A 26,611-nucleotide genomic window follows, 5' to 3' on the forward strand; every position below is an offset into this window, starting at 1 on the left:
ACTGTTATTCCACTAATATTCTCAAATAACATCACAGGTCTCGGCAATTGTTATAGTTTAAGCATCTCACTGACTCACGGCAAAAATGAGTTTTGAACAGAAAGTAAGCTCCCATGAAGGCAAAAGCTATTTAATTATGGTCTTGTATTCTTGGCACCTAGCCCAGTGCCTGACACATAGTAGGTGCTTAGCCAGTGTTTCCTGAATAAGTTAATCTCCTTTTATTTCTTCTGCTAAAATAAAAAATGGTGAAAAGGTGAGTTGTAGTCATGAAAAGGAAGAAAATCAAAGGATATCATTAATTTATAAGGTAGGTAAGTTAGAAGTAAAGGTATCTTTTAAGAAAATCCCCTTTCCCAATTCAGAAACCAAAAGGAAATGATCAAAATGTCAGACAGATCAGAGAGCTTTCATTCTTCTCTTTGAAGGCTCCAGGCTAGACTATGATGCCCGGGAGGTGTAACAATTTAGCCAAGTGTCCAATAGATGAATCCAGGAAGTACGTGAAGAGACTGGAGGGAGCCAGTATGATTCCTATATTCTCTGAACTTTTTATCACTTCAGTTTTACAAATGCCAAAGAATATGAAAATGTACTGGGAAGGGAACGGAGACAGACACCCCAAGAAACCTCCTCATAGATAGTGACTTGAGTAAATAACTATACCAAGGAAAGACGTATGCTTAAAACAATTCAGAAAATTATCTTATAAAAATAAAGACTATTTAAACAACTTTAAATAAATTCCCAAATTTCCTTCCATTTTTCATAACTCAGACCTATAAAAACAAGTGGAGAAAGTTTTTAAACAAGGCCACAAAAAGCCAGGAATTGTACTAATTCCTCACCGTCGCTTCACAATGGTGAATAATTCCCATTTTGTTTTATATTGCAGAAATATTTTCCTGCTTCTAAATGCCTTTGTGGTTAAAGAACAGCCTTTGTATGACCACAGGGCCTTGTAGGGGAAGCTACTAGATCTGGCTGGTTACTATTGCATGTTCATAGGAACGGCTCACATTTCTATAAGACTTTAAGGTTTACAAAGCACTTCCCGTACCTACAAGGAGGTAGGCCACACAACTCTTATTATCCCCATTCTTACAGATGAGGAAATTGAGGCTCAGAGCAACTCCCTCAAGGAAGGCAATGTCAAGGCCGGGATGTAAACTTGGACCTCCTGTCTTCTAGTGCAGTGCTCTTTCCGTCATCCTATCCTGCCTCTATATTTAATTAATGAAAAGAATTATATTATATTGTTAAATTGAAGCCATGGTGGGCTCAATGAAAGGGCCAGCCATCTCTTGATAAGATGGCAGAAGGAAGCTCAGGTTAGGAATCGGGAGACCTGGATCCTAGATTTGGACTTGCCTATCAACACAACATTGGGCAGGTCACTCATACTTGGTCTCCCCAAGGGAAGAGGGTGATTCATTGAGTTCTCTCCTGGCTCAGTTCTTTGCCAAGAAGAAGCCACTATCATATAATTCGAGATTTTGACCTCACGGTCTTTCAACATAGATATAAAACTCCTTGGGCCACAAGGAAGAAAAGCTATGAGGGCATGGCCCTCCTCAAGGGAGCAGAATAGAGAAGTTAACCTTTAATTCGTGAGCGCTAGGGAACTGGACCTTGTACCTTGTGCTCAGGCATGATGGCGCCCTCTTCCTCATGGAGATTTAGCCGTGGCTTTGCATCCCCGGGAGAAGTCCTATTCATCTTTTTCACACTGACAGGCACGGCGGTTTTGATCTCATCTGCTAACTGCTTGCTAGTCTCTTCCACAGATTTCTGGTAGGCTGCTGGCCCGTCACTGCGGCCAGAACCTGGGGTTTTTGGTTTCTGAGGCTCCTTGTCCCTCAGCTTGCCGATGTCATTCTGTGATTCTTGGATGTGAGACTTGGCCGTGGTTTCAGGAAAGGCCTCGGGGTGACTGCCGTTGGCTTCAAATTTGCCAGTCTCTCCTTTGAGATATGAGGTAATAGAATCCCTACATTGGTCGGTGCTGGAAGAGATGAAAAAAGAGGGATATTACAAACTTCCAGGGTGTTAGGTGACAAAGAAGACCTCAGTCATCATGAATTCTAACTTGCTACAAATCACATTTTTACTCTCTTTAAAAAAATACTTTAAAAAACCCAATAAAAAGGTGTCTTTGATACCTGAGAGTTAACCTTGTGAAGTTGGGACCCCAGTGTTCAAAGAAGGATCTCCCTGGCTTCCCTTAAATTTGGAAATGACCAGCACATCTCATCATGTTTGGACTGCCATCTCCAGGTCCTAACCAGGTCCCTCCAGGTGGGGAAACTGTGCCCATTTTGTTAAAAAATGAGGAAAGATTATAAAGCAATGAAGGAGACTGTCTCACTAGCTCCAGAAGCTCACAAAGATGGCTCCAGGCTTGTTTGGAGCAAATGGACAATTCATTGCAATAAGCATGCGCCCTCCCAGGGTGATTACTTGGAAGGATTACACGTGGAGCTCTGCAAAGACTGACATGGATGTCGATCTGAATTGTTTAAAAAAAGACATTTAGTGACACCCTGTGTAACTAAGATTTTGTGTCCTTGCCCCGGAGAGAAGTTGCCATAGATAAGACCTCGGGCTGACGGAGGCATGGAACTGTTGATGTAACTGACCTTCTATAAATGTCATGCTGTGCCTCATTTTGCCCATAGCTTGCCAAGTCTAACAGGTCAGAGTTTTGCTTGCAATCAATACCTCTCTATGACACCACAATTTCTCACTGTTCATTTTTAAGGAAAAAAAAGTTGATTTGCAATAGAAGTGGCCTCATGAGCATCAGGTGGTCAGCAGCTGCTATTTTAATTACTGATGCTTTTTTAGGTCTCAGAAGCTACCAACTGTCAGGCAGAGTGCCTTTCCTGAAAGGATAAAAACCAACATGTGAAGTTATTAGAAGAACATAAATACGTAGGAATGGTTGGGACCTTCTATCTGTAATGTCCATCTTCCTTAAAAAAAAAAGTGTAAAGAAGAAAGCACTTTGGGGACGCTAATCAAAGAACAAGTGATTAATCTAGGGCTTGATACATCATCCTGGGGCTCAATAGTTGGGATAGAATGGAGGGGTGGGAGGGCTGGAGTAAGTGGTTTTCTCCTCAGCCTCCACCCTCCCTGTAAAATGAGGTGGTGGCATTATTTGGGGCCTCTGGGTGAGAGGGAAATGTGAGCCATATTCATAGGATCATGGGTAGTGTTTAAAGAGACCTCAGAGGTCATCTGGTACAACTCCTTCAATTTACAAATGAAAAATCTGAGACCTGGAGGAGCTGTGTGACTTGTCCAAGGTCATACAGAAGAGTGTGGAATTTGAACCCAGGTCATCTGACTCCAAACTCAGCATTCTTTGTCTAATAACACACTGGCTGTCACTGCTCCTCAGCTCCTGGGTTTGGCAGGGTCTGAAGTCACTAGCTGAGTTTTCTTCGTGTTTCTCATCCAATTATGCACTCTTATCTAAAGGTACATGAAACCGTGGGCTTAAAACACCACAAGAAACTATTCTATCCTGATTTTCTCCTAGATGCCTCCCAGGCACACATGGCTCAAAAGGCAGCACTGTTTGGGTATTAGAAACTTCACTGGTTTCGTAGAATCAGGGAAAAAGTCTAGGCTAACACACACACACACACACACACACACACACACACACCCCTTTGTAGCATCAACATAATTCTCACTTGGAGATTATATTTTTCCAGTTTAGTATGAGGAACAAACTTTCTGGGCCTCTCAGGGTCTGGAAACATTATGAGGTTCAGGAATGAGCCTCCAAGCAGGCTTTGCTTTAGGAAGAAAAGCTAACAACTTTTATCACTTCTCTTATTCTAAGTGCTCCAAGCCTCGTTCCCCATCCCTCATGGGCACATCCATACCTGCTATCCAGTCGATCCAGTAACCCACCAGCTATCCTGCGACCTGGCATTGGCGGCTCAGGGCTGCCCGTGGAGGCCTCATTCTGCCAACCTGTAATTGAACACATTTCCCGTTCGACTTGCTCTACCCCTCGGAGCAGAGCCCGAACCTTTTCTTCTGTCATCTCCTCAGACTCCATTCCTTCTTCCAGCTGAATGTCCTCAAACAGAGACTTCAGTTTTTCTTCCGTCATCTCCTCCTCAGGACCAGAGTTTCCTCTCTCTTGCTGCTTAAGGCTCATTTCTACTTTGCTAGTCTTTTCTATTTCCTTTGAGAGCTCAACATCTTTGTGGACCCCAGCCCAGCTTCTGAGGTGGTGAGGATACTCGCTCAGACAAACATCCTCCAGCTGGCTCTCCTCTCCATCCACACCTCCAGGAACAACTTGGCGAGGCACTGAGAAGTCCAGCCTGCTGTCTTCTAATGAAGTGTCTTCTGCAGTTACAACTGGAGGTCCTTCTGCCACACCATCTACATTTCCCTGGGAAGTTACTAGCCCGTCACTCAGTCTACTGGGAGTTCTAAGGGGTGACTCTATGCTAGAGAGATCACTAAAATAACCATCTTGCTGGAAAGGGGTGGGTGGAGGGTAGTGCAACCCACTGGGGGTTTCCAGTTCCACTTGAAGGGAAGGATAACCTATGGAAGACAGTACATTTGGACGAACTGGAATGAATCATGATACAACAAAAACAGACATAAAATGACTCAAATTATATCAAGTATGAAAATGTGTGATGAGTCGATAAAATGGTGTTAGTAAAATTACTAACTTAGTTGAATTTAATGGAACAATAACAACAAAAACCCCCAACCGAACCCAGTGCAAAATATATGTTAAAAATGCTATTAATTAAGTAAAAAGTCATAGGATCATAGACAGAGCGGATGGGATTTCAGAGGTTGGTTAGTCAAAATCCCTCCTTTTACAAGTGAGGAAACTGAGGCCCAGAGGAAGTGACTGAAAGAGTATTTGTGGTCAATTTCTGATAACTTATTAATAAGCACCACACTCTGGGGGCCCAATTTTCTTTTTTCTATTAGGGGTATGCAAATTTCCCCTTGCAAGAGCAGCACATATAGATCTTAAGACAAGCAATTTTTACAAGTAAGTATTTCGGCCTCTTGGTTATGCTGTTTCAAACCCCCCCCACCGAGACTATGCCATTGGACTCTACATCTTTTAAAAAGTAGTTACTTCACATGAATGTCAGGGTCGGCATAGATAATGTGATTTAAAGGTAGCCAATGAATGTATTGAAGTGCCCACCAGAAGCCTGGCACTGTCCTAGGTGCTGGGACCACCAGCAGTGAAGGTTACACAACTCCTAAGCAAAAGCAGAGGGAGCTCTACAGGGGAAAAGTATGGGAGGAGGGTTGAAAAGCAGAAACTACTGGAAAGGTTCTAGATGAAAACTTCAGCCCCAGAAAAGTTATACGGAGGAGTGGACTGGAGTGAGTAGGGAGTTCCTGGCGATCTGGGCGACTGAGGTGATTTCGGTGACATGGGAACAATCAGAACCACTGATCAAATGAAAGAGAGAAAAGAACAGATGAACAATGAAAACGTGGGAGCACTGGCTCACCAAGGATTAGTCTGAGCACACACGATGAGCATTAGGAAACCCAAGGAGTGTTTGGACCCTGAACATCTGACCAATTTGCCCCAAAAGGCAGAAATCATTTTCTCTTTTAGAAAGACTACATTGCCTTTTTTTTCCTGCCTTAGCTCAGAGAAAGGTCAAAAGCCATCTGGTCTTGGTGAGGAAAGGAAGCTCTGGGAGGTTTCAGAGGAGAGACAGAACAAATTGGCAACAGAACACATTTTTTTCTTCCATTAGCATCCCACAGAGACAAATGGCTAAATTTTCAGTCAGCCTCAGATGCAAATATTGATTTGTTATCTTCCTAGAAATTCAATTAACTCTCTAGACATGCATGGGATGGTTATGAACAAGGTTGTTTTCAGACTAAAGCCTGGCTGAAAATTCGGCCCAAGTAGGCAAGCACAATCCCAAGAAATGATTCCAAATCAAGTCGTTCTGCCATGTAAACGATGTTACTGCTTGTGGTAAGCACTTGGTGTAACTGATGGGTTTGGTTTTTTTTCTAAGCATATACATTTCAAAATTTATCCGATAGTTACACAAAAAAGATTCAGGGAAACCCACACTGCTAAAAAAAAATGTAAATTATAAAAGAATAATTAAATACGTAACAACCAAACTCCCTGAACTTAACCTAAAGTTATTTATTATGCTTGAGGACTCTGACATCAGAAATGACCAGAAAGATATGGTGGCACCAATCTGAGTGCGTATTTTTTTAAAAGAAATCAGATTGATGATATTTTGTGAAAATGTTATAGAAGAGGCCTTATAACATTCAGTTCCTAATCAAGAACGTGGAATACTATACATTGCTCTAATAGCAAATTTGATAGAAAAAGTCCATCTTGGGTCAACCCAAAGGGGTTCAGTTAATATCACAGTAGGGTTTTCCTCATGGCATATGACCTTTGAAGCCAAAATTGTTGGGAGGCTTCACTATAAGTTTGAAAATTAATCATTCCTGCCATTATTACTCCTCATACGGATATTATGCTAAGATTAATGCATGGTTCACATCTGGTGTCCACCTTTGCCTTTAGAAAACAGTAAACATTATCTAATAATTTGAGTGTGTTATCCCTTAGCACATAACATACAGAGAAAAACATGAGTTAGTGAATTTCCTTAGTCACACTCGGCCTATCTAAAATCAGGGAAAAAGATGGTTGACATGGATCCATTTTTCTTCTTCCTTCTCAATAAAGGCTTTTATACTTAAAACATATTTAAATATAATTATATTTTAAAACTTTGGGCACAGATAAAAAAAGCAACTCTATTTCCAACTCTCATCACCAAGAAAAAACTCCACATTTCCTTTTGCTAATTTAACACTGACAGGAATTTCAATTTCTGAAGCTGAGAGAATCTCACTTTCAGTAAAACAAGATGTTTAACAAATCACTCTTGATATTTTAACACCAAGAGTTATTTCTACATAAAATAATAACTAAATAGCTATTTTGAAATAAAAGGCACTTTAAAATAAAATGATATAAAATATAAATATAATAAAAATATAAATAGAAAAGAAAAATGAAGTAATTTCTAAATAAAATAACAGCTCTAAAGGCTGAGTGATTATATGATTATCCTGGTAATGCGAATGATTACAGTAATGAAAATACTCTGCGGCTTATCCAGAGAAAATTATTAATAATTTCTTATTTGCCCACCATATTGAAAATGTTGTTGCTTTAATTTATGATGAAAAGAATATGCCTTTCTTAATGGCTGTGTACTGGGTCAGCCTATAAAAATGACTGCACTATTTAAATACAAATAAATTCAGTTATAGTGGTAACATTTTTTTTTACACATCAATCAATATTTATTAAGAGTCTGCTATGTGCCAAACACTGTGCTAAGTGGTTTTTCATCTCACTCTATATTACTTAGTACCAGGAAATCATACTATTACCAGTAAGAGTTTATGCAGTTATTTCATTTTGACCCAGCTGATTGCTTATGTGAACTAACATAGCACTTTTTCATTAGTTTTTTAAAAAACAAATTAAAGTGGCCAAAGCGAAGCACTTTCAGGAAATGAGCTATTCCACCATTAATGGAATTTTCTTATTTTAGAGGCTCAGCCTTTTGGTTACAGCTTGAGAATCAAGACATTCTGAAAAATCAAGTAACACCTTAGATACTTTGGTTTTCATATTTCATGCCCCATAAAAATATACATATTTTGAGGTTTTAACCCAATACTTCAATGCAAACAAATGTCCTACAGTTGTGATTCTAGCAGGAAAAATGCTATGAGGATGAGAAATTACCAGCCAAAAGAATCACAATTCAGTTTCTTTTTGACTATCTTGGCTTATCGAGTTTTCAAATTAGTTAAATGATTAAATAAACATTAGATTCAATTACCATCAACGGGATCATGAAAAACATTGTTCTCTTCGGCAAAGCTCCTGGTTCCGGAAATATTTCCATAATCAAATATTGGTCCTTCCAGCAAGGTCACTATATCTATTCGATTAATTTTTGTCAAGACAGAAGTTAAGGCATCAGCTGAAAAGGGGGAAAAAAAGGATGAAAAGATGACTGGGGACAACCTGAATGCCATCATTCCCCCCCCCCCCATTTATCAGGTCTACTTCATATCTTCTCAGGTGGCCTCCCCCAAGGTCTGAGTTGCTATCAAAGAGGTCGTCAATGACAGGGTTCAGAGCTCTGGCCGTGGGAGGAGGGGACATGGTCAATGGTCTGATAAGTACTCTGTAAGCTGCACTTGATAAGAATGGCATAGACAGCCTAGAAATCAGGTACAAAGTGCCACGACTTCCAACTATTCTTTCTTCTCTTTGGTTACAAGCCATTTAATCAAATATTAAATTGAGTTTTGCTTTTTAAGATGGCAAACTACCAAAAAAAATTAGTCTTACATTTGATGCTTCACAATTTAATTACAGTACTGCTTACGGTACTGTACTGACCCAGGCAAATGCAAGGGAAATTCCTCACAACTCATTGTCTTGGTTTGGCTGTCTGCACATCCAAAAGGATGGAGGAGAGAGATAGTGGGATGGTAGCACAAGAAATACCTGGCCTCATGGTGAACAAGGTGATGTCTGTCTTTTATTGCAAAGTCTTCTTTGTCCCCCTAGTTTTCCCCTCCTTGCCCACCCAGAACTTATTAAATAATGGCTCAGAGATTTTGTCAACTGTTTGGTTATCCAGTAACTGCCGCCATTTTCCAACTTTAGCAGACATGGATAAAGTTACAATTGTGATATAAAAAGTCTCAAGTGATCACACACACACACACACACACACACACACACACACACTCTTTAAGCCGCTCTAAAAGTCGAACTAGAAACTTAGAACTGAGCTTCCACAAATATGTCTCAATATATCAGGCCAAAGGATTATCCACTGGCTTGGATGATTTTCCCATAAACTAGGTGGAATAGAGTTGTCAAAGGTAAAGTAATATATCTCATCATACTTGTCGCATTTTTTCCATCTCGGGTAACCCATTTTTTTAATAACATGAAGCTCTGAGCAATTAAAGAATTTGGATTTTCTACACGGATTTGGTTGATTTCATCCACAGAAAAATTCAGCTCTCTCGCCAGTTCTGTAAAACAAAAGGAAAAACAAAAGGATTTTGAAGACCACCCATTATGGCTTCATCACATACTTCTGCAAATGTTTGTTAAGAGGCACCAACAATGAAAATAAGAGAACTGATGTATATTAGCAATGTCTGGTAATACTGAATTACCCTCCTGGGGTTTAAACCTAAGCCCCTTAGTTTGGTAGGAAAGCAATTATGTTCTCACCTGCAGGATATAGCTGTAATCATCATTAAGCAAAACCTGAAAAGTAGCTACATCAAAAATGCTAATATAATCTAGGATTTTTACATAAAACAGGAGGCCATTTGCTTTGTTCCCACCGATTCATTTATTCATCTAATAGAATTTGCCATATACCTACGGAGGGCAGAACACCATGGAAGGTGCTGGGGGAGATGCAATATTTAGCTAAGATAAGGGCTTTGCTACCATGAATCTTACAAGTAGAGGCTCCTCCTTTCCCCCCAATACAAAATTATATTACTTTCCTGGGTACATGCACTATTGGCACTAAAAAATTTTTGCACTGAATTAACTATTTAATAATAATAATATTTCACATTTATACTTACTTTACCTGCTATACTTTACATATACAGGGTGTCCCAAAAATCTTGGTCCCACTGAGACTTCAGGGATTTCATGTATTATAATTTGATCTTCAAAATAATTCTGTGAGACAGATGCTACTAATATCCCCATGTTACAGGTGAGAAAACTGAGACTCAGAGAGGTTACTTGTCCACTGGCATACAGTTTGTAAATGTCTGAGGTGAGATTTGTATTCGAGTCTTCCTAACTTCCAATACTTTATCAGCTGGGTGATCTGGGACAAGTCTCTCAATCTTCCTCATTCTCAGTTCCCTCATCTATAAAATGGGGAAAATGTTAGCACCTACCCCACAGAGCTGTTACGAGGACCACAGGAGACAACATGGGGGCTTGTCGAGCCGTAAGATACTCTATAGAGTGTTCCAGAAGGGGCAGCTATATGTATGTGCATGCATCTTGAGCTGTGTTCCAAAGCCAAATATACATATATTCTTATGCACATTTCTGCATGACTGGCAGTTGTTTTGCATTATCCAGGTTTCTTCCCCTTTTGGCACAGAGGAGTGAGAGAGAGAGAGAGAGAGAGAGCTCCCTACACGCCAACAGAATTAAGAGGAAGTTCACCTAATTAAAATTCCTCGATCACCGATTCCTAAAATAATTTGCTATCGTTTCCTTAGTATAGGCCACACCCCAAAAAAGAACCTGTTACACAGAGAATTTGGTAGCACTTCGAACAATGCTTTGCATTGCTTCCGCCTGCACCGATTTGTAGGGAGCAGGAGAGAAAGGTTTGCCGTTCTTTCCGTCCATGTGGGCGAGCACTCACCTGTCCAGCTGAGCCCCAGATGATCAGCTACAATAGCCATCCTGATGTCTGTCCGTTCACATGGACTTTGTGGACCTGCGATGTACAATTTCTTAGTTAATGTACTCATAGAGAAAGACCTCATGTTGGAAAACTGTGCTTTAGAAGTACTTGGGTTTTACAGAGGGGCTATTGCTGAAACTCAAATGTATCCTAATTACCTACACAAATTCTTTTTAAATTTTTATCATTTTTTTTTTGACATAGTTTGTTATGTTTCCACCTGCGTAAGGCCAAGTGTCCGACTAAATGGATGCTGGATAATGGAGTTAAACATGCTCATGAGTTTGCTAGGAACGGTTATGACAATTCTAGACCTCGTATTGGTGAAGACACTAACGCGGGCCGTTCAACCCTCGGTCGTTCCTCTCCTCGGACGGAGAGTCGTGTTCGTTAGAGCCCAACGTAAAGCGTTGAATGACACCAATGGGTTTCAGCATGCTTCCCTAGCTGTCTACGGTGCAGCGTTCGTTCAGAAAAAGGAAGAAAGAAGATTCTCTAGGACAGCACAGACAGATGACACGGACAACGAACACTACAGTTAATTCACTCCACAGGCAATCACAACACGTCATGCACTAGCATCAACAAGTGGGAAAGTTTTACAGGCTAGGCTGGATCTCCAGGACGAGAGCCAAAAGCGCTCCAGAAACCTGCCTCCCTTCATCCTCACCAGGCCTTCTCTGACTGCCGGCTTTTCCATTCTTTGATTTTAGGGACGCTGCCTCCTTTCTCTTATCTCTAGCGGACTTCCGAGTAATGGGAGGCGGGCAAACCCGAGGCACTTCTGAGGAGGACGTATTTCTGGACGTACTGTCTTCATCATCGGACCCCTCGGGCTGCGTCTTTTTGTCTTCCTCAGACAGGCGGTCCACGAGCTTTAACGTCTCACCACTAATTCCCTTAAAATATTCAATCGAATGTTTACATACCTCCCTGAGCTGGGTTTTCCTGACTTTCACTGTGGTGGTGGCCACACAGGTAGATCTTACCTTTACTGGTAATTTGGAAGGAAGCTGCTTGATCTTGCCTCTTTCTAGCTGGCCCGGTTTTGGCTTGGTGCCTGTTTCTCTGACTAACGCTAGGTTCTCTCTGGTTGGGTTTTTTATTGGAATCCTGGACCTAACTTCTAGACAGGGAGAAGAATGAAGGGTTCTGGCTCTCTCGGGCTTGCTAACTTGCCTCATTTTACCCACTGCCTTGTTGGGAACGGGTTTTGGTGGGAAGGCATCTTTGGAGGAGGTGGCCTTTACGGGCAGTTTGGATTTTGGCCTAAGCCCTATTGATTCTTTTTTCTTTTTCTGTTCTTCAGTTACTTCCTGTGTCTCTTTTAGACAGTGTCCTTGAAGCGCCCCTGAAGAGCCTTTGACTGGGTTAGCTTTCTCAGTGGTACAAGTGGCTATGGTATGGTCTGGGAGCACTACGTTACTGGCAATATTATCTGTCTGCATAGTGGATGAATCCAAATTGTTGTTGTTATTAAAATTATCTTTTGGAAAATCATGCTTTTCTTTTGGCCTAAAGTCTCTCTGGCTATTTCCTGCACTTGGAATCACTGTTACGGTTTCATTTTCTAAGCCCTGACCACTGGAAAGCATAGCTTCTACTTTCTCTGTCCCTTCTCCGGGGCCATCTTTCTTCATGGTCATGGTGGAAGCAGAAATCCCCATTTTGATTGGCGTGCGCAGCTTGGGGTCGACTTTGGAAGCGGTGGCCACTGCCGGCGGCTTCTCCGGTGTGCTACTGCTGAGTGCTGCCTCCTGACACTCTCCACTGGGCTGAACGGCGGGTTTGTGTTCAACTGCAGTTGCCTCTACTTTTCTCTCTAGGTCTGTTTCTACTGTAGTGTCCCCTGACTGTGGCTGTGTGATGGCAGTGCCCATGGTTTTATCCCCTTCCCCCTTGTCCCCTGACTTCCCTTCAGAAGTATGCTCACCAATCTGGAAAAATTGGAGCCTCTCTTCAACAAAATCCCTCTTGCTCATGTCAATTGCGCCACTGCGAGTCATCTCAAACATCTTTCCTTCGTGAAATGGGAAGGGGTTGGGTTCACTAGTTGGGGTACTTTCATCAGTTGGCGTTCTGGCTGGGGTGGTATCTGGGGTTGTGGCTTGAGAACGGTCTTCTACCACCAGACCAAATGGCTTTGATTCATCTTCCCTTGATTTTGTCTCAAACACTTCATCATCACCTCGGTTATTAGACCAAGGATCAAAATCTAGACCTTTGGTGGCTACTGTCTTGAAAGGGGTTGCAAATTCTTCATCTACCTTGTAGCTGAAATAGGTATCTGGAAACACAGATCTATCAGGATGTCTGCCTTCCAACGTGAAAAACTGGGTCCCTGACTTCTGCTCAGTTTTATCAGGAGTCTTTTCTGATGCTGAGCCTTTGGGGAGTGGCTTTTCTTCCTCAGGCCCTACCTTCCCCTCCTCCTCCTCAATCACTTCAAGCTTACTTTGACTAAAAGAACGGTCAGCTGTCTTTAAAATACCCTCAGTATTCCACACATCTTTTTTGATGTCAAGGGCTTGACTTGGGAGCTTCGAATCACTCTCTGTGAGGCCGTCATCTTCGTCTTGCAGATCATAGCCATCGAGAGAGTCGATTTCGGTTGCATCTGTGTCATGAGAGAATTCTGCCGTGGTGGCGATGGAACACTCGGTGATGGACTGGTCATTATTCCCATTCTGTGCTACTTCGTTCTGTGGTGAATCAAGGCCAATGTCAAGTTCGTGTTCCTTTCGAGGGCCATTACTTCCTGACTCTTTCAGGGTGGCTGTCTTTTCAGAACTTTTTAGTTTGGTACCCTCTTTCTGATCGTCTTCCACATCCTTTAGTTTGAAAGTGTACTTTTTGATCGGGACTGGTTGGTAGATCGATTCATCATCGCTAGAGTCACTGACATCTGCCCCAGGAGGAACCGGAGAAGGGGGCTGCACTCGGATGACAGGCTCGGCCAACCGGTATTTGTCATGCTCGTCCTGTAGACTGACTTCCATCATTTCTACCTCCCTCTCGGGGGAATAAGAGGACTTCTTATCTGGCTCTGCCTGGTCCGCATCCAGTGGCGGGGGAGGCGGAAACTCGATGTAGGCAACTCTGTTACCTTTGGACCTTTTGGGAGAGTCTTTGTTCACAGCGTTGGTCATTTCTAGGTCAATGGCTGCCATTTGTTTTAGGGAAGTAGACTTAACCTGCTCCTCCTCCTCTGATTCCTCAGAAACCTCAGGGATTGGGCTGGGTTTGCCTGGTATATAAGCTATAAGTGAGTCAGGTGTCTTAGAAGTAAATTCATAACTCACTTCCTCTGAGCTGGGTGTTTCTGGGGTTAAAGGGCTCTTCCCAGAACTGTCTAAGAAGGACACTTGCTCTAGAGTGTCATCTTCTGGGCTTCCCTGGGGAGAGGGGGGCTGTTTCTGCTGTCTGGTGGTAAAGAATGCCCCCCTGGTCTCTTGGACTGTCTTACATTCCTGACTTACTATTCTCTTTACACTTCCTTGTTGTATTTCCTTTTCGTATTGTTTTCCTACTTGGACAAAACTAACATAAACGGGCAAAGTCTTTATCTCCTTCCCTCCCTCTGTCTCTGCTAATGGTGCAGCCTTTTCCAATCCATCCATAGGACTGTGGTCAAATAAGTCACTGGAGGGAGACTCCTTGCCTGGACTAAACTCTAAGGAATCAGGAGATTTGGTAGGCGAGGTCTCAGTTTCCTCCAGGGGAGGACACAACCCTACATAACTCTGACGCTTGGAGATTTTGCTGATCTCCGAATAAGTGACCTTTTCCTCTTCTACAGAATTGAGCTGATGGGACTCAAATGTCTCTTTACTTAAACTGGACTGGGGCAATTTGGGGGACAGTTCATATTGGGGAAATTTGGACTGGTCACAGAAACCGTCGGGAATGGCAGAGGATGATAACATTTTCCTCTCCTCGGCAATTCGGACTGGGATGTGTGACACGGCTGTGCCTTCGCTTTTCTGGGGTGCCTGGTCACCGGTTTCGGTGGTGCGTGCCCCTTCTTTAACCACAAACTCCCTATACAAAACCTTTTTGGATGGAGATTTTACAGTCACTTCCTTAATTTCGGAGTGAGCTCCATTTGTTAACAACTGATGTTCTCTCTCCGACACAGAGATCAACTCGCTCTTTGGCTCAAGGCCCTGATTCTCTGGGTGGTCAACATGATTTTCTTGTACATCGTGAACAAGTACATGTGAGAGTTTTTCTTTCTGTGCCTTATGGTTAGCAGCCCCTGGACTTTCCCATGTTCTAAAAATCTTTTTGTCCCATGGTCCCTTGGTTGCCAAGTCTGAGCTCATGCTATATGCCAAGTCTTTTGACTGCTGCTCAGGTGCTGATTTACTTGACATTTCAGTTCCTGGTTTCTCAACATCGGCAGAACCAGCATCATCTACAACCATGTCGCCGTTCTGGGTCTGCTCTCCTTTCATTACCGGTAGGTCCCTTTGCAAAGATGCACACCCATCTGCAGGACCTGCTGCCTCCTGCGGCTTTTCTCTACCATACACTCGGGGAACGGGTAGCTTGCTCCCCTGTGTTTTTTTAATTGGAATTTTGGACGGGCTGTCCATCTTGTTTTCTTCTTGAGGTAGGTCTTCACTTTTCAGATGGATGCTCTGTTCAAATTTCAGCCGGATGGAACTGGGTTTGGATTGCTTGAGCTGGAAGCCAGCTTCAGAAGCTTTGCTCTGTGGAACAGCTCCTCTGGGTTCCCCCAGCAGTGTGCCGTCCTCAGTCTGTTTGGACAGGAGCTTCCGCTCGGGACTACTGGGTAGACTGGCGGCTTTTTTCTCCTCAGCCGTAGGCATGCCTTTCCCATCACGTCCGTGCTGCCTCACTTTGCTCCAGTCATCACTGGACGTCAACGACTCAGTCAGCGGTAACTTTTCAGGGCTGCTGCTGGCTGAGCTTTGGGAAGAAGGGGCATCCTTGACATTCTGGGGCCGGGCCTTTTTCTCAGGAGACTGCAGCTCGTCATTCAACTTTTCTGTTTTGTCACGAAAAAACTGGGACACTTCCGTCAGTTTCTCTTCTGCCTCCTTAACGGTCCTGTCCACCCTGTCTTCATATAGCAACTTTTCTCTACCTCTGTCTAATCTGTCCTCAGTAAATCGCATCCACATGGCATGTTTTGGGCTACTAACATCTCCAGAGTAGTGTAACACTGTCACTTTATCAAAATGCTCATCTTTGGACATTTTACCTAGACCATTTTCAGAAACATCTTTATAGATTTTGGAGAGAATCTCTCTTTTAGGGGCAGGGGCTATTTTGTCTCTGGATCGCTTATCAGACCCCTGTAACTCCACACTAAGGGGTACAGCATGGTCTGTAACCGACTCCTCAGTATCAGAGTGAGACACATCTATCTTTTCTGAGAGAAGCATTTTCTCAGCAAACCTGTAAGACTCCCCTCTTAGTTCTGACAACTCATCATCATGGTATTCTATTGAGTGTTGACTCAAAAGCTTCAATGTTTTGTAAGAGTCATCAGACATGAGTTGGGCAGAACTAGGGCGGCTGTCTTCTTCCTGGGACACGGGAGTGTTTACTCTCGAAGACTCCAGGTATGAAGGCAGGGACTCCTCCGCAGTTAGCTCTTCTTCCTCTGGTGGACCCTGTTCCTCTGAACCAGGAAAAGCCTCATGTTTCTCAGGCAGAAAATCTTTTAGGCTAATATCGCCCCGAGATAAGTCTTTCTGATACACAAACATTTCCTTTTCTGGATGCTTTTTGGTCTCTCTAATAATGACTTCAGTGGGTTCGGCTTGGTTACCTTTTTCGATGTGGACTTCTATTATACGCTCCAGTTTGGGTTTCATTGGGCTGTCCCTCTCTGCATGCTGGGGTGGGCTCTCAGCAGCAGACTTGTGCACATCTGGTGACACGGCAGACTTATGCTCAAACAGACCTGCCAGTTCTTTGGATGGGTCCCGCCCGGACTGAAAGGCTTTCATGATGTCATGGACAGACATGGTTTCTTCAATTCTTTCTGAGTTGCCTTCGCTACCTGGTGGTGAATGGTACACCATCCGCGTGGTAGTGGTTATGTGAGTTTCTTCTTTGACGCGGACCCCTTTGCCCGTCGCCCGGTTACGGTCTTCCTCTTCTCCATTGGCTTTCATCTGAAATACTTTGACTTTCTCTTTAATACTAGAAGTGGTAGGCTTTGGCTCTATCTCCATAAAGGGTGGCGAGGGTTTGGGCGACAAGGGCCGTTCTTGGGTGTCGGCGATCTCTCCCGAAGAGGGCTCATAGCTACGGATCACATGAACCACTTCCGTTCTTGTTTCTGTAATGACCGGAGGGATGGGAACTTCATGGAAAAGTGGTTTGGGACCCGTGCTTTCTGCACTCTGTGGGGCGGAAGGCGTCTTCTCGCTTCTCGTTTCAAAGCCGCTATCTGATAAGGGGCTTTTATCTTGGTCGTGCTGAGAGAAGTCGTCGGGAGATTCCAAAATAGTGTCAGTTCCATAGAAGGAATCTGCAATTTTGCACAATTCTTTTTCTGAGGTGGAAGGCCTCATGGAGGAGGGAGGCATCTTAAGTTTGTGTTCCTGCAAAGCGATTGCTGGCTTTAAAATTCTTTTCTGCCTCTCTTCACCATCTTTCTTTGCATCCTCAAGCTTGTACTTCAGATTTGTTAATGAGCTACTCCCAATATCATTTGTTAAGTAATCAATTACTTTGGTCAAGTTGTAATCCTTTTCTGACATAGCTTTTGCTTTTATCTGGACCTTTTCTGGTGTGGATGCAAGAGGGCACAGAGCAGCTTGCTGTTTTGCTTCCTTTATTTCTTCTGAACTAAACTCTGTCCAGTCATCTTCAGGAGAGTGCCCTTTGTCATTTTGGGAAAGTACAGATGCCCCTTTGCCTTCTACACACACATCCTTCTTAAGTATCTCACTAACTTTGACTAGGTCTTCCTTGACTTTCTCAACAATCTTAAAGGGTTCTTCATCATCAATTCTCCCCTCTTTGGCTGGTTCTGGTTGGAACGGTTTTTCCTCGGCCACATCTGTCTGCAGGATAGCAGTCATTCTTATTAGATCCTCCTTCATTTCAGCTACATCTTTTAGTATCTCCTGACTTGAAGATAAAGAAGATGGCGTGGACAGTTTAAGAGCAGAGGGCGCGAGGAACAAGGATGACTTAATTGGGGAGGATGCCCGGTTGAAGTGGGGCTGAGGACGTGTCTCTGGAGTCAGTGTTTTAATGGGTGACAGTAGGGCAGCTGCGGATTTTGTAATCGAGGTGGAGTCTGGAAGCTTCTTCAGTGCTGGTTCTGACAAAACATTGACTACAGAGTATACGGGCACAGTTATTGTTGATGAAGTTACTGATGAGGTAGTTGCCGATATAGATGACCCCAGGGATGTATACAGGGCACTCACGGAAGGAGTTCTTATAGACTGAAAAGCAGATGGTGCTGAAGACACAAATGACCTGAGTGGGGAGAATGGAATGGCGGTTGTGGTAGAAAACACTTTCTCAACTGTATCAGTGGCTGCACTAATGGAGTTTGTGGCCGCAGAGATTTTTTCTTGTAGCGTGGCAGTGGCTGAGGCTTTGGCTCCATTAATTAAAGCTGAAGAGGATGGATACTTCAAAGGTGAAATAGACCCATTAACTAATGCTACCTCTGTGTGCCCAGTCATATGTTTCACAGGAGAAGAGAGAGAGGATGCCACCATCACTTTGGTGGAGGAAACAGCATTGACCGCCGATTTAGCGGGAGACACCACAGACTTTAAAGGGGAAGATACCAGTGGTGGTGCGGAAGTGATGATAGATTTAAAGGGCAAGGTTGAAGAATACATATTAATGTTGGACTTAGGGGATGCTGGGGGTGTCATGGTAATGGACGACCTCTCCAAAAGGGAGCCAGCTGTGGTCACTGGAGAGGTCCGAGAGGAAAAGGTTGAACCGGATGCCAGCCCTTTTAAAGGAGAGATGGTAGCCTCAGTTATTGTGGGAGCTCTAACAAGTGACCCAGAAGAGACTTGGATATTGTAGGGAGGCTGTGAAACAACTGTTTTTATTGGCGAAGAGACTGTCCGGAAGGATCGGATTGGTGAGGCCACATCACTAATGGATTTAACTGAAGATGTTGTTGAAGCGCCTAAGGTGGATTTGATTGGAGAAGGAGAAGAAACGGACCATATTGACTTTAATGGAGAAGCTGATGGAGTGTTAGAAGAAGAACTGGACAAGGAAGTCAAGCCTGACTTGGTTTGTCCAGGCACTGTCATTGGCGCTGTTGTCCAGGACTGATAGGGTCTCGTAGAAAAGAATGACTTGTATGAGGAGCAAGTGACGGGTAGGGATCTTGTGACTCCTGCACTCCGTTCAACTGTTTCTTAAATTTCAAAATCAAAATCAAACATAAAAATCAACAAAAATGGTTGAAAAACAGAGAGACCAGAGAAGAAAATTGGTCAGTAAATTTTGTAAATATTACAAAAGCAAGTACAATTGTTTGTATGATTCAGAATGGGAGAGGCAAAAAGAATGATTGAAAAAAACCAAGGGAAAAAAATGCTCCACAGATTCATAACTGATCCAAAGTAAAAGATACAGAAATATATAAAAATGAGGAGCGATGAGAAATCAAAGACAGAAAGCACGTAGCAACCAAATGTGCCAACAATGAAAAAGAAAACCCAAAGAAAGGATCCATGGATGAGAAAAATCATCAGAACCAAAAATTCTTCTCTTACTTCCTATTGACTTTCTCATATGCTAGTTTTGAAATCACACTAGCGGTCCCATTTTTGCCTGTATGTTTGTGCAACCAAACGATTATCATTTTAGTAATTTAGAATGTCCTCCCTTTGGCACCTTTTAGCGGCATAGATTGCACCTATTTAAAACAATATAAACTCGTGTAGGTTGACAGAAGTATCTAGAAAACTTTGTCAAAAGCCACTCAAAGCCTACTTCATGCAGAACCCAAGATATCTTAAGTGACAGGCAACTGATGTGCAAACTGTGAAGCCACTGAAATTCAAATCCTTCTCTCCCATGCACAATTCAGTTCTGCTTCACACTCATAAAGCCAATAAGAGCAAGAAAGTTTCTGAGTCGATATTTGAAAGTAAAATTTAAAAAAAAAGGAATTTTTTTGCATCTGTTTTTTTTCCATGCAGTATATTCCTTTTATTTGATTAAAATAAATAAGCTTAGAAAAAAATAACATGAAATGGCATAAATAGCAAGTGTCACACATGACAAATGGAAAAAATATGATTCATGATCAACGTAAGCAAGCAAAGCAAATATCGGTATCATGCACAGTATATCATGTCAAAAACAAGCAAAAGATGTGATACCATTGATATGCCATATTATATGCATCATATATACACTCCAAATATTTTCCACTAGAGGCATTTTAAAAGAAGAGTACACTTTTTCCATGAAAAGTGGTGTCTTGGTACCTTTTGAGATTTCTAGAAAATCCAGTACCTAATACTTAGACTAAGAAATGTCTTCCAATAAGTACACCCATTTCTAAAGTCAGCATCACCCCACAGTTCATCTAAACATCATTATTGTTGCTGTTGTCATCGTTATCGTTACTTTGGCAATTCTTCGCTTTAAATTCTCAAAAGGTATCATAAGGGAAATACAAAAGCAACAAACGTTCAGTGTGTGTTTTCAACATTTTTAATCACCTAGAGTGAGTACAGAGTACTTACTTATCCACTATCCACCCTCCACCCCCACCAGATCTACCAGTTGCAAAGGTAGTAAATAACTCTAGAATATTTTCACACCCAGACCGTCCAAAGCCCACAGGCCATGATGTCTGAAGAGCTACCCCTTTGGAGAGCGAGGCCACATCACCAGTCTTCTGGCAACAGGGCCTAGTAGTGAAGTTGGTGAGCTCAATGAAGGTCAAGGTTGACCAAGCCCCCAGCCTTTCTATGTCTATAGCTTGGGACATCAGACCAAGTTCCCAACAAAGACTTGAGTCAGCTGCCAAGGAGTTAATGTTCTAGTTCAAAGTTCATCCAAGTCTCACTTCCAAAAAACACCAGCTCAGAATAACATTGGAATTCGAAGGGCAAATGGAAGACTCCTCATCTCTTTATGTTTCTCTTCATGGTGTGCCCGTGCCAATCAATGCTACAATCCACTTCTTGGATTGGCAGCTACTCCCACAAGGGTGAAGATGTTCATTCCTAGTGTACATTTAAATTCAAATATTCAGAAAACATCCTTTCTGGTGCTTTCATCTTACTCTTAGAAAGCTGGAAGACAACCTTAGAATGGAGACCCCTAATGCTCATGTGATACTCCTACAGCTGCACCTTCCAACTCTCTGGGGAATACGATGAGTTACTGGTAAACACATCATTCAGTGTAAATACAAAGATGGTGGGTTTTGAAATTCTTTGGGTATAAAGATGAAGGGATCATCTGGGTGCAATCCTAGCTCTGTGGACATGGGTTTGTCAGATACCACCACTTGGAAATTAGTCCTGTTTATGTGAATACTAGAGACTGACAATGTATTTTTAGTTACAAACATTTTTTGCTTTGGAAGATGAAGTCCTGCAAACCATTTCTTGTTTCCTACTTTCCTCTAGAGGAAACAGCATACTGATTGTGCAATATAATGGTTAGAGTACAGTCCTGGGAGTGAGAAAACCTGCTTTTGGGTCCAAGCTCTTGGGTCTCAATCAGCTGGGACACCCTGGGCAAGGCACTTCTTCTTTCTAGGGGTGTGGTTTTCAAAAATTATCTGTATAATGAATTGGATGGGCAAGCTGATCTTGAAGTTACCTTCCCACTCCAATATTCTGTGTTCTAGAATCCCTTCCAGTTGTAACAGGTCCCTTTTGATCCTGTCATTCTATAGTCTAAGGTTCTTTCTAGCTCTGAATTCTGTTTTCATGACCCTCCCTGCCCTGACATTCTGTGCTGTAAGGTCCCTTCCAAATATATTAGAAGGTTCTTTCCATCTCTAACATTCTATGTTCTAAGGCCATTCCTAGCTCTGATGCTCATTCTACATTCAAGGTCTCTTCCCAATGGCCTAAGACTCTAAGTTGGTAAAACAGTCTTCAATTCTATGTGTATATGGAAGAAAAGGAAGCTCTGGCCTGACAGCCAGTTTGCTGTAGCAGTAGGCAGCTCAATGGACTTGGAGATACAAGAGGCCTCCGTTCAAGTCTCACTCTGCCTCCTACTTCCTGGTATGACCTTGGGTAAGTGAATTGACCTGTCTGTGTTTTAGTTTCCTGATTTGAAAAATAAGGAGAGCTAGAACTAGGGAAGCTTTAATGTCAAACTCTTAAACTCTATGGCTATGATTTCATATAGAAAGATCCACTTTCTATTTCTTTTACTCTCTCTTCACCCACCCTTCCTCCATCCCTGAGAGCTAGTCCTTAACCATTCTCAACACACAAAAAATAGCTGTCTATCTTTCCTGAGTTGAGAGGGATAGTTTATAAATATTTTGGCCAAAGCTAAACACCATGAGTAGTACTTCCTAGCAGGTGGGAAAAATAGTGGCCAATGCCACCCGGAGATTATTTGAAACTTTGCATTACCAATCTGTACCAGCCTGTAGGCCATGCATAACTGAGACTCCCAGCCCTCGGGGATCCCACTCTTTGGTGACCCAAGAAAAAGCTAAAAAGCCTCAAGATGTTGCCTAGGGGATGTCAACTAGGTACCTAGTCAGGGCTATCACTAAATGACCTAGGAACTAGTTTAAAAAGCAGGAAGAATTTCATATAATTATTGGAGTTGCATTGAACATTCCTGATTGCATCTGAACAACAGAGTTGGATTAATTCTAGGGCTCAGAGTATTTGAGAGCTTTCCAGGAAATGGGAAAGTGGGGTAAGCTTTTTTGAGAAAACAAGGCCAACAAACTCTAGTGTTTCTCTCTTCTCCCTGACCGTGGAGGCTTAAAACCAAGCCCCCAGGATGAGATGCCCATCAGCATCTCAGGCCGCCTTCTTAGTTCTAGGTTCTAGTTCTTGGGTTTCAGAATAAAAATCTTGATGACATCTTTTCCCATCACTTTGATGCCTTCCATGGACTCAAGTTTGAATCTCAGAGCCAGAGATCCTGCAATTCATGCTAGAATCAGTGTAACGCTCACTTTTATCTAAGGGGGCTATTTCTGTCCCATGCTTGGTCTAGACCTGCAATTTCACTTGCAAAGGGAATCCTGAGGACTCTCTCCACCAACACAGATGGCTTCCTGCTATGTAATTTGTATTCTTGGAGACTTTCTTGGAGCACAGAGAGGTTTCAGTGTCTGGCCCAGGGTCTACAACCAGGACATAGCGAGGGTCTCCTCCCAACTCTGAGGCCTGTTCTCTATCCATGATGCATGTACGCCACAGTGCCAGCAGCTAATATTACATGATAAACTCCATGACATCAGGGCTTCTTTTATTTCAGCTTTGTATCCACCCCCCACCATCACCCAGCCCCCCCCAGCTCTAGCACAGAATTCTGCACACAGAATTTGATATTTGTTGAATTTGATGGCTGTATACTTCTAATTAATTTTTTTTTGTGTGTGCACATAGTTTATCTCCCCAGCCAGTTTGCAGGTTCCTTGAGGGCAGAAACCTTATTTTATGTTTCCTTCTGCTCTCTAAAGGACAGGCATTAGTGTAGTGTAAAGAATACAGGACCAAGAACCTGAAGATATGGATTTTTAGTCCAGACTCAGCCTAATTATTAACATTAGCAGAGGCAATTCATCAACTTCACTGGTTTCAACTTTCTTCTCAGTAAAATATGGGGCTACACGATCTTTGGGGGTTCCTTCCAGTTCTACTGGATGTGTCTGTGAGGGGTATTTAATAAATATTTGATAGAATGATTGATTCAGTCAAGTCAGCCCTTTCTAGAAGAAGTGAATGCAAGGGGATCATCAGCCCAATCATTCAACTATAGCTGAATTCTACACGCACTAATGGGTTTACTGGAGGGTTGAGCAACCTCTACATGAATCTAGGGATGGTGGTGGAAGGTGTCAAAGGACCTTGGAGCCCCCAAAAGAATCAAGATTACTTTACAAAGATGACAGATGCCCAAATGAATCCAAGATATTACTGGTATGGAAGGAAACCTACACCTTGAAAATGCATTGGAAGGTTGGATAACAAAAGAATGAAAAGCTAACTCTTGGGGAAGAAACACAGCTTAGCAGATTCAACATGGAACAGCAAGGGAACTGATGTTGTTGCAAGCAGAGGGAATGGGAAAGTCAAGGGCAGAAGAGTACAGAAAAGATGATCAATCATAAATGGGTTATTAAGATCTAACTAGGAATAAAGGATAAGAAAGATATCCAGCTACTCACTACTATTGTGAATGCATTTCAAGTAAGTGACTGAGAATAAATAAAAATGATCATGGCTCACCACTGATTAGCACTTTTAAGGGTAGCTGAGGTTTTTTCTAGCTCTAGATCTATGATCCTAGGAACGAACTGGGATGAGAGCGTGACACTTTGACAAAGATAGAAGAATGGATCTTTTTGATGGAAGAACAGTTCATAATGACCCTTTTTAAATTCTGGCTTTGGAGTGATGGACTAGCTGCTTTCTCCCCACCCTCCTTACCCACATCCCAACCCAAACTCTTACAGCAAAGAGCTTACAATTTATCAAAGGATTTTTCCTTCAGAAATTTTCTCATTCATTTTGTGTTTCCAAATGACACCAAGAATTCAATGAATATAGAAAAAATGTCTCTTCTTATAAAAACTCATATATATATATATTATTAGTAAATATGTTAAGAAACTCACTCATTCCAGGCTCAGTCAAGTAGCTGTAGCGCTTACGTAGGGCCAAAGATGCAAAACTCTGGCGACGGTCTGCTTTCTCTGTCTGCAAAAAAACCCAAAGAGTAAAAAGTTGATTTTTCCTTTTCCACTGAGTTTCTTTGTGACATTTTCAAAGCATTGAAATATGCTTACGATGATGTCACTTAACATAACATTTATCTCTATTTTTGCTGTCTTTGTAATTAAACATTTTAGTAAACCCACAGAACTCCCCCAAAGACTCCTCTTCCCTCCTCCCAGCAAGCCCAGCTAGTCAGCACTAACACAGGACACTACAAGGAATTACAAAGAGACAAAAAACATGACAGACTCCATCTTAGGCTAAGGAGGATCTTTTTCAAACTCAGCGTGTCCTAAAAGCGCATATGCCACAATGTAAACTCCCTCTAAAAGAGTACAATAACAGACAAATCAATAAAGGCACGGAAGGAGTTTGTTCTTGGCAGAAAATGAGAAGAGGCAAATTTAAAAGGATCCTGATATTTTAATTAAGAAAAAACAGTTGTGCCTCTAACCATTGGCTGTCATTTATGATTCTGGTTAAGTTTTTGGGTTTTAAAAAAAAAATTCCACTGGCAAGGTCAACTGTGTTATCTCTCCCCACATCTAGCACAGTAATTAGCACACAGTAGGGGCTAAATAAAAGCTTGTGGGTATTTCTTATACTGAGCTGTAGTATAAATTAGGGAGCGCTACTGAGAGTCTTAGGGAAGAATGAACTCAAAACCTAACCCTTGGCTGGATGGCTGTGTATGTATCTGTCTATCTACGTACATACATATGCGCACATAGGTAGGTAGATCATTTTTATCTAGACCTATGATTACCTGGGAAAAGTCAATGCCATCAGGAAATTCCTTCAAGGTAAAGTGATCTGGCCTGGGTCACACTAGCCTGCATGTTGCAGAAGTGGGACTTAAACCCAGGTCTTGCTGAATCTGATTCAAACTCTTTATCAATTCTTCTGTAATGCCTTTGAGATTTACATGTGTATATATGTATGTATATATGGACATATTTGTATATGTATATATGTGTATCAATATATCAATATCTATATATATCCAATCTACCTATAAAATACATATTTAGATATATCCAGTATAAAGTAATTTTGTACATTAATAGGTTGGAAGTGATCTTAGAGGTCACCTAGTCCAAACCCCTCATTTTACAGATAAGGAAACTGAGACAAACAGAGAGGAAGTGATTTTCTTTTTGGTTTTTGTTTTTAATTTTTTTAGGATCGGCAATGGGGTTAAGTGACTTGCCCAAGGTCACACAGCTAGTAAGTGTTATGTGTCTGAGGCCGCATTTGAACTCAGATCCTCCTGAATCCAGGGCTGGTGCTCTATCCACTGTGCCACCTAGCTGCCCTGGAAGTGATTTTTTTCTAAAGTCACATAAGACAGCATCTGACCATAGACTTTCTGTCACCTAGTTCAGGGCACCTTCCATCAACTGCCTTCCAAACTCCTTCCAAACTACCACTGCCTCTTAGCTGGATGGAAAATACTTTTTATTATCAACAGCCAGTGAATAAACACTAATGGCTCTGGTATGAGCCCAGATTTTGTGGACGGTGACTCAGCCCCCCAAGCTGACACCAAAACGAACTCTCATAGATTTATGCGGTACTAAATATTGGGCGAATGTGGTAGAAATCTAGCTGCTGTGGCACACAGGAAGGAGCCCCAGTGGACATTTCATGTTTTCTTATTACGTGAGCTCCTTTTCCTTTCGAACGTTGTCAGTATAAATTGGCTAGAGTGGCCTTTTAATAAGAGCTCTGAGAGAGTTGTAAAAAATGCATTTTTGCAAAAGGGGACAATTCTTTTTGGAAATATACTCAAAATATGCTACTTCTAAACTTATAAGTCAGGCCAAAAAGGCACAAACCTAGACCCCTAGCTTTATCAAATTCCCACCCCTCAGCTTTCTGGTGCTTTTCTTAAATAGGTTTCAATTCTATTCTACTTCTGATAAAATAAAAACAGAAGTGTCATATTACCTCATCCTCTGGATCTGACTCTGTTTCCTTTTGGTCCCAAGATGCATTGCAGAGACAAGGAATATTATAATGGGCAGCAGGGAAAAGAATATCAGGATATGAAAAGGACTGAGGAGGGAGCACAAAAGGCAAGCCGGTTTATAAAGCAAAGCAAATCCAAAAAAGCCAACACCA

The 26,611-nt window shown here is 42.2% G+C and overlaps 1 protein-coding gene across 12 annotated transcripts in view; it reads right to left on the reverse strand.

The window, feature by feature from the left end:
• ANK3 (ankyrin 3) overlaps positions 1-26,611 on the reverse strand; it is a 725,987-nt gene that overhangs the window by 20,872 nt on the left and 678,504 nt on the right. For 5 of the 12 annotated variants that reach the window (XM_078150719.1, XM_078150720.1, XM_078150718.1 and 2 more), the window contains 7 exons: positions 24,388-24,469; positions 11,239-18,954; positions 10,527-10,601; positions 9,013-9,144; positions 7,929-8,072; positions 3,900-4,578; positions 1,639-2,005 (listed from right to left, as the gene is read on the reverse strand). In XM_078150719.1, coding sequence (XP_078006845.1) covers positions 1,639-2,005; positions 3,900-4,578; positions 7,929-8,072; positions 9,013-9,144; positions 10,527-10,601; positions 11,239-18,954; positions 24,388-24,469 — 9,195 coding nt within the window. The remainder of the gene's footprint in view (positions 1-1,638; positions 2,006-3,899; positions 4,579-7,928; positions 8,073-9,012; positions 9,145-10,526; positions 10,602-11,238; positions 18,955-24,387; positions 24,470-26,611) is intronic. The other 7 variants (XM_078150723.1, XM_078150722.1, XM_078150724.1 and 4 more) reach the window with 3 other exon arrangements.

Source organism: Phascolarctos cinereus, unplaced genomic scaffold (genome assembly GCF_003287225.1).
Source record: "Phascolarctos cinereus isolate Bilbo 61053 unplaced genomic scaffold, phaCin_HiC Scaffold_3;HRSCAF=262, whole genome shotgun sequence".
In the NCBI taxonomy this organism is placed as follows: Eukaryota; Metazoa; Chordata; class Mammalia; order Diprotodontia; family Phascolarctidae; genus Phascolarctos; species Phascolarctos cinereus.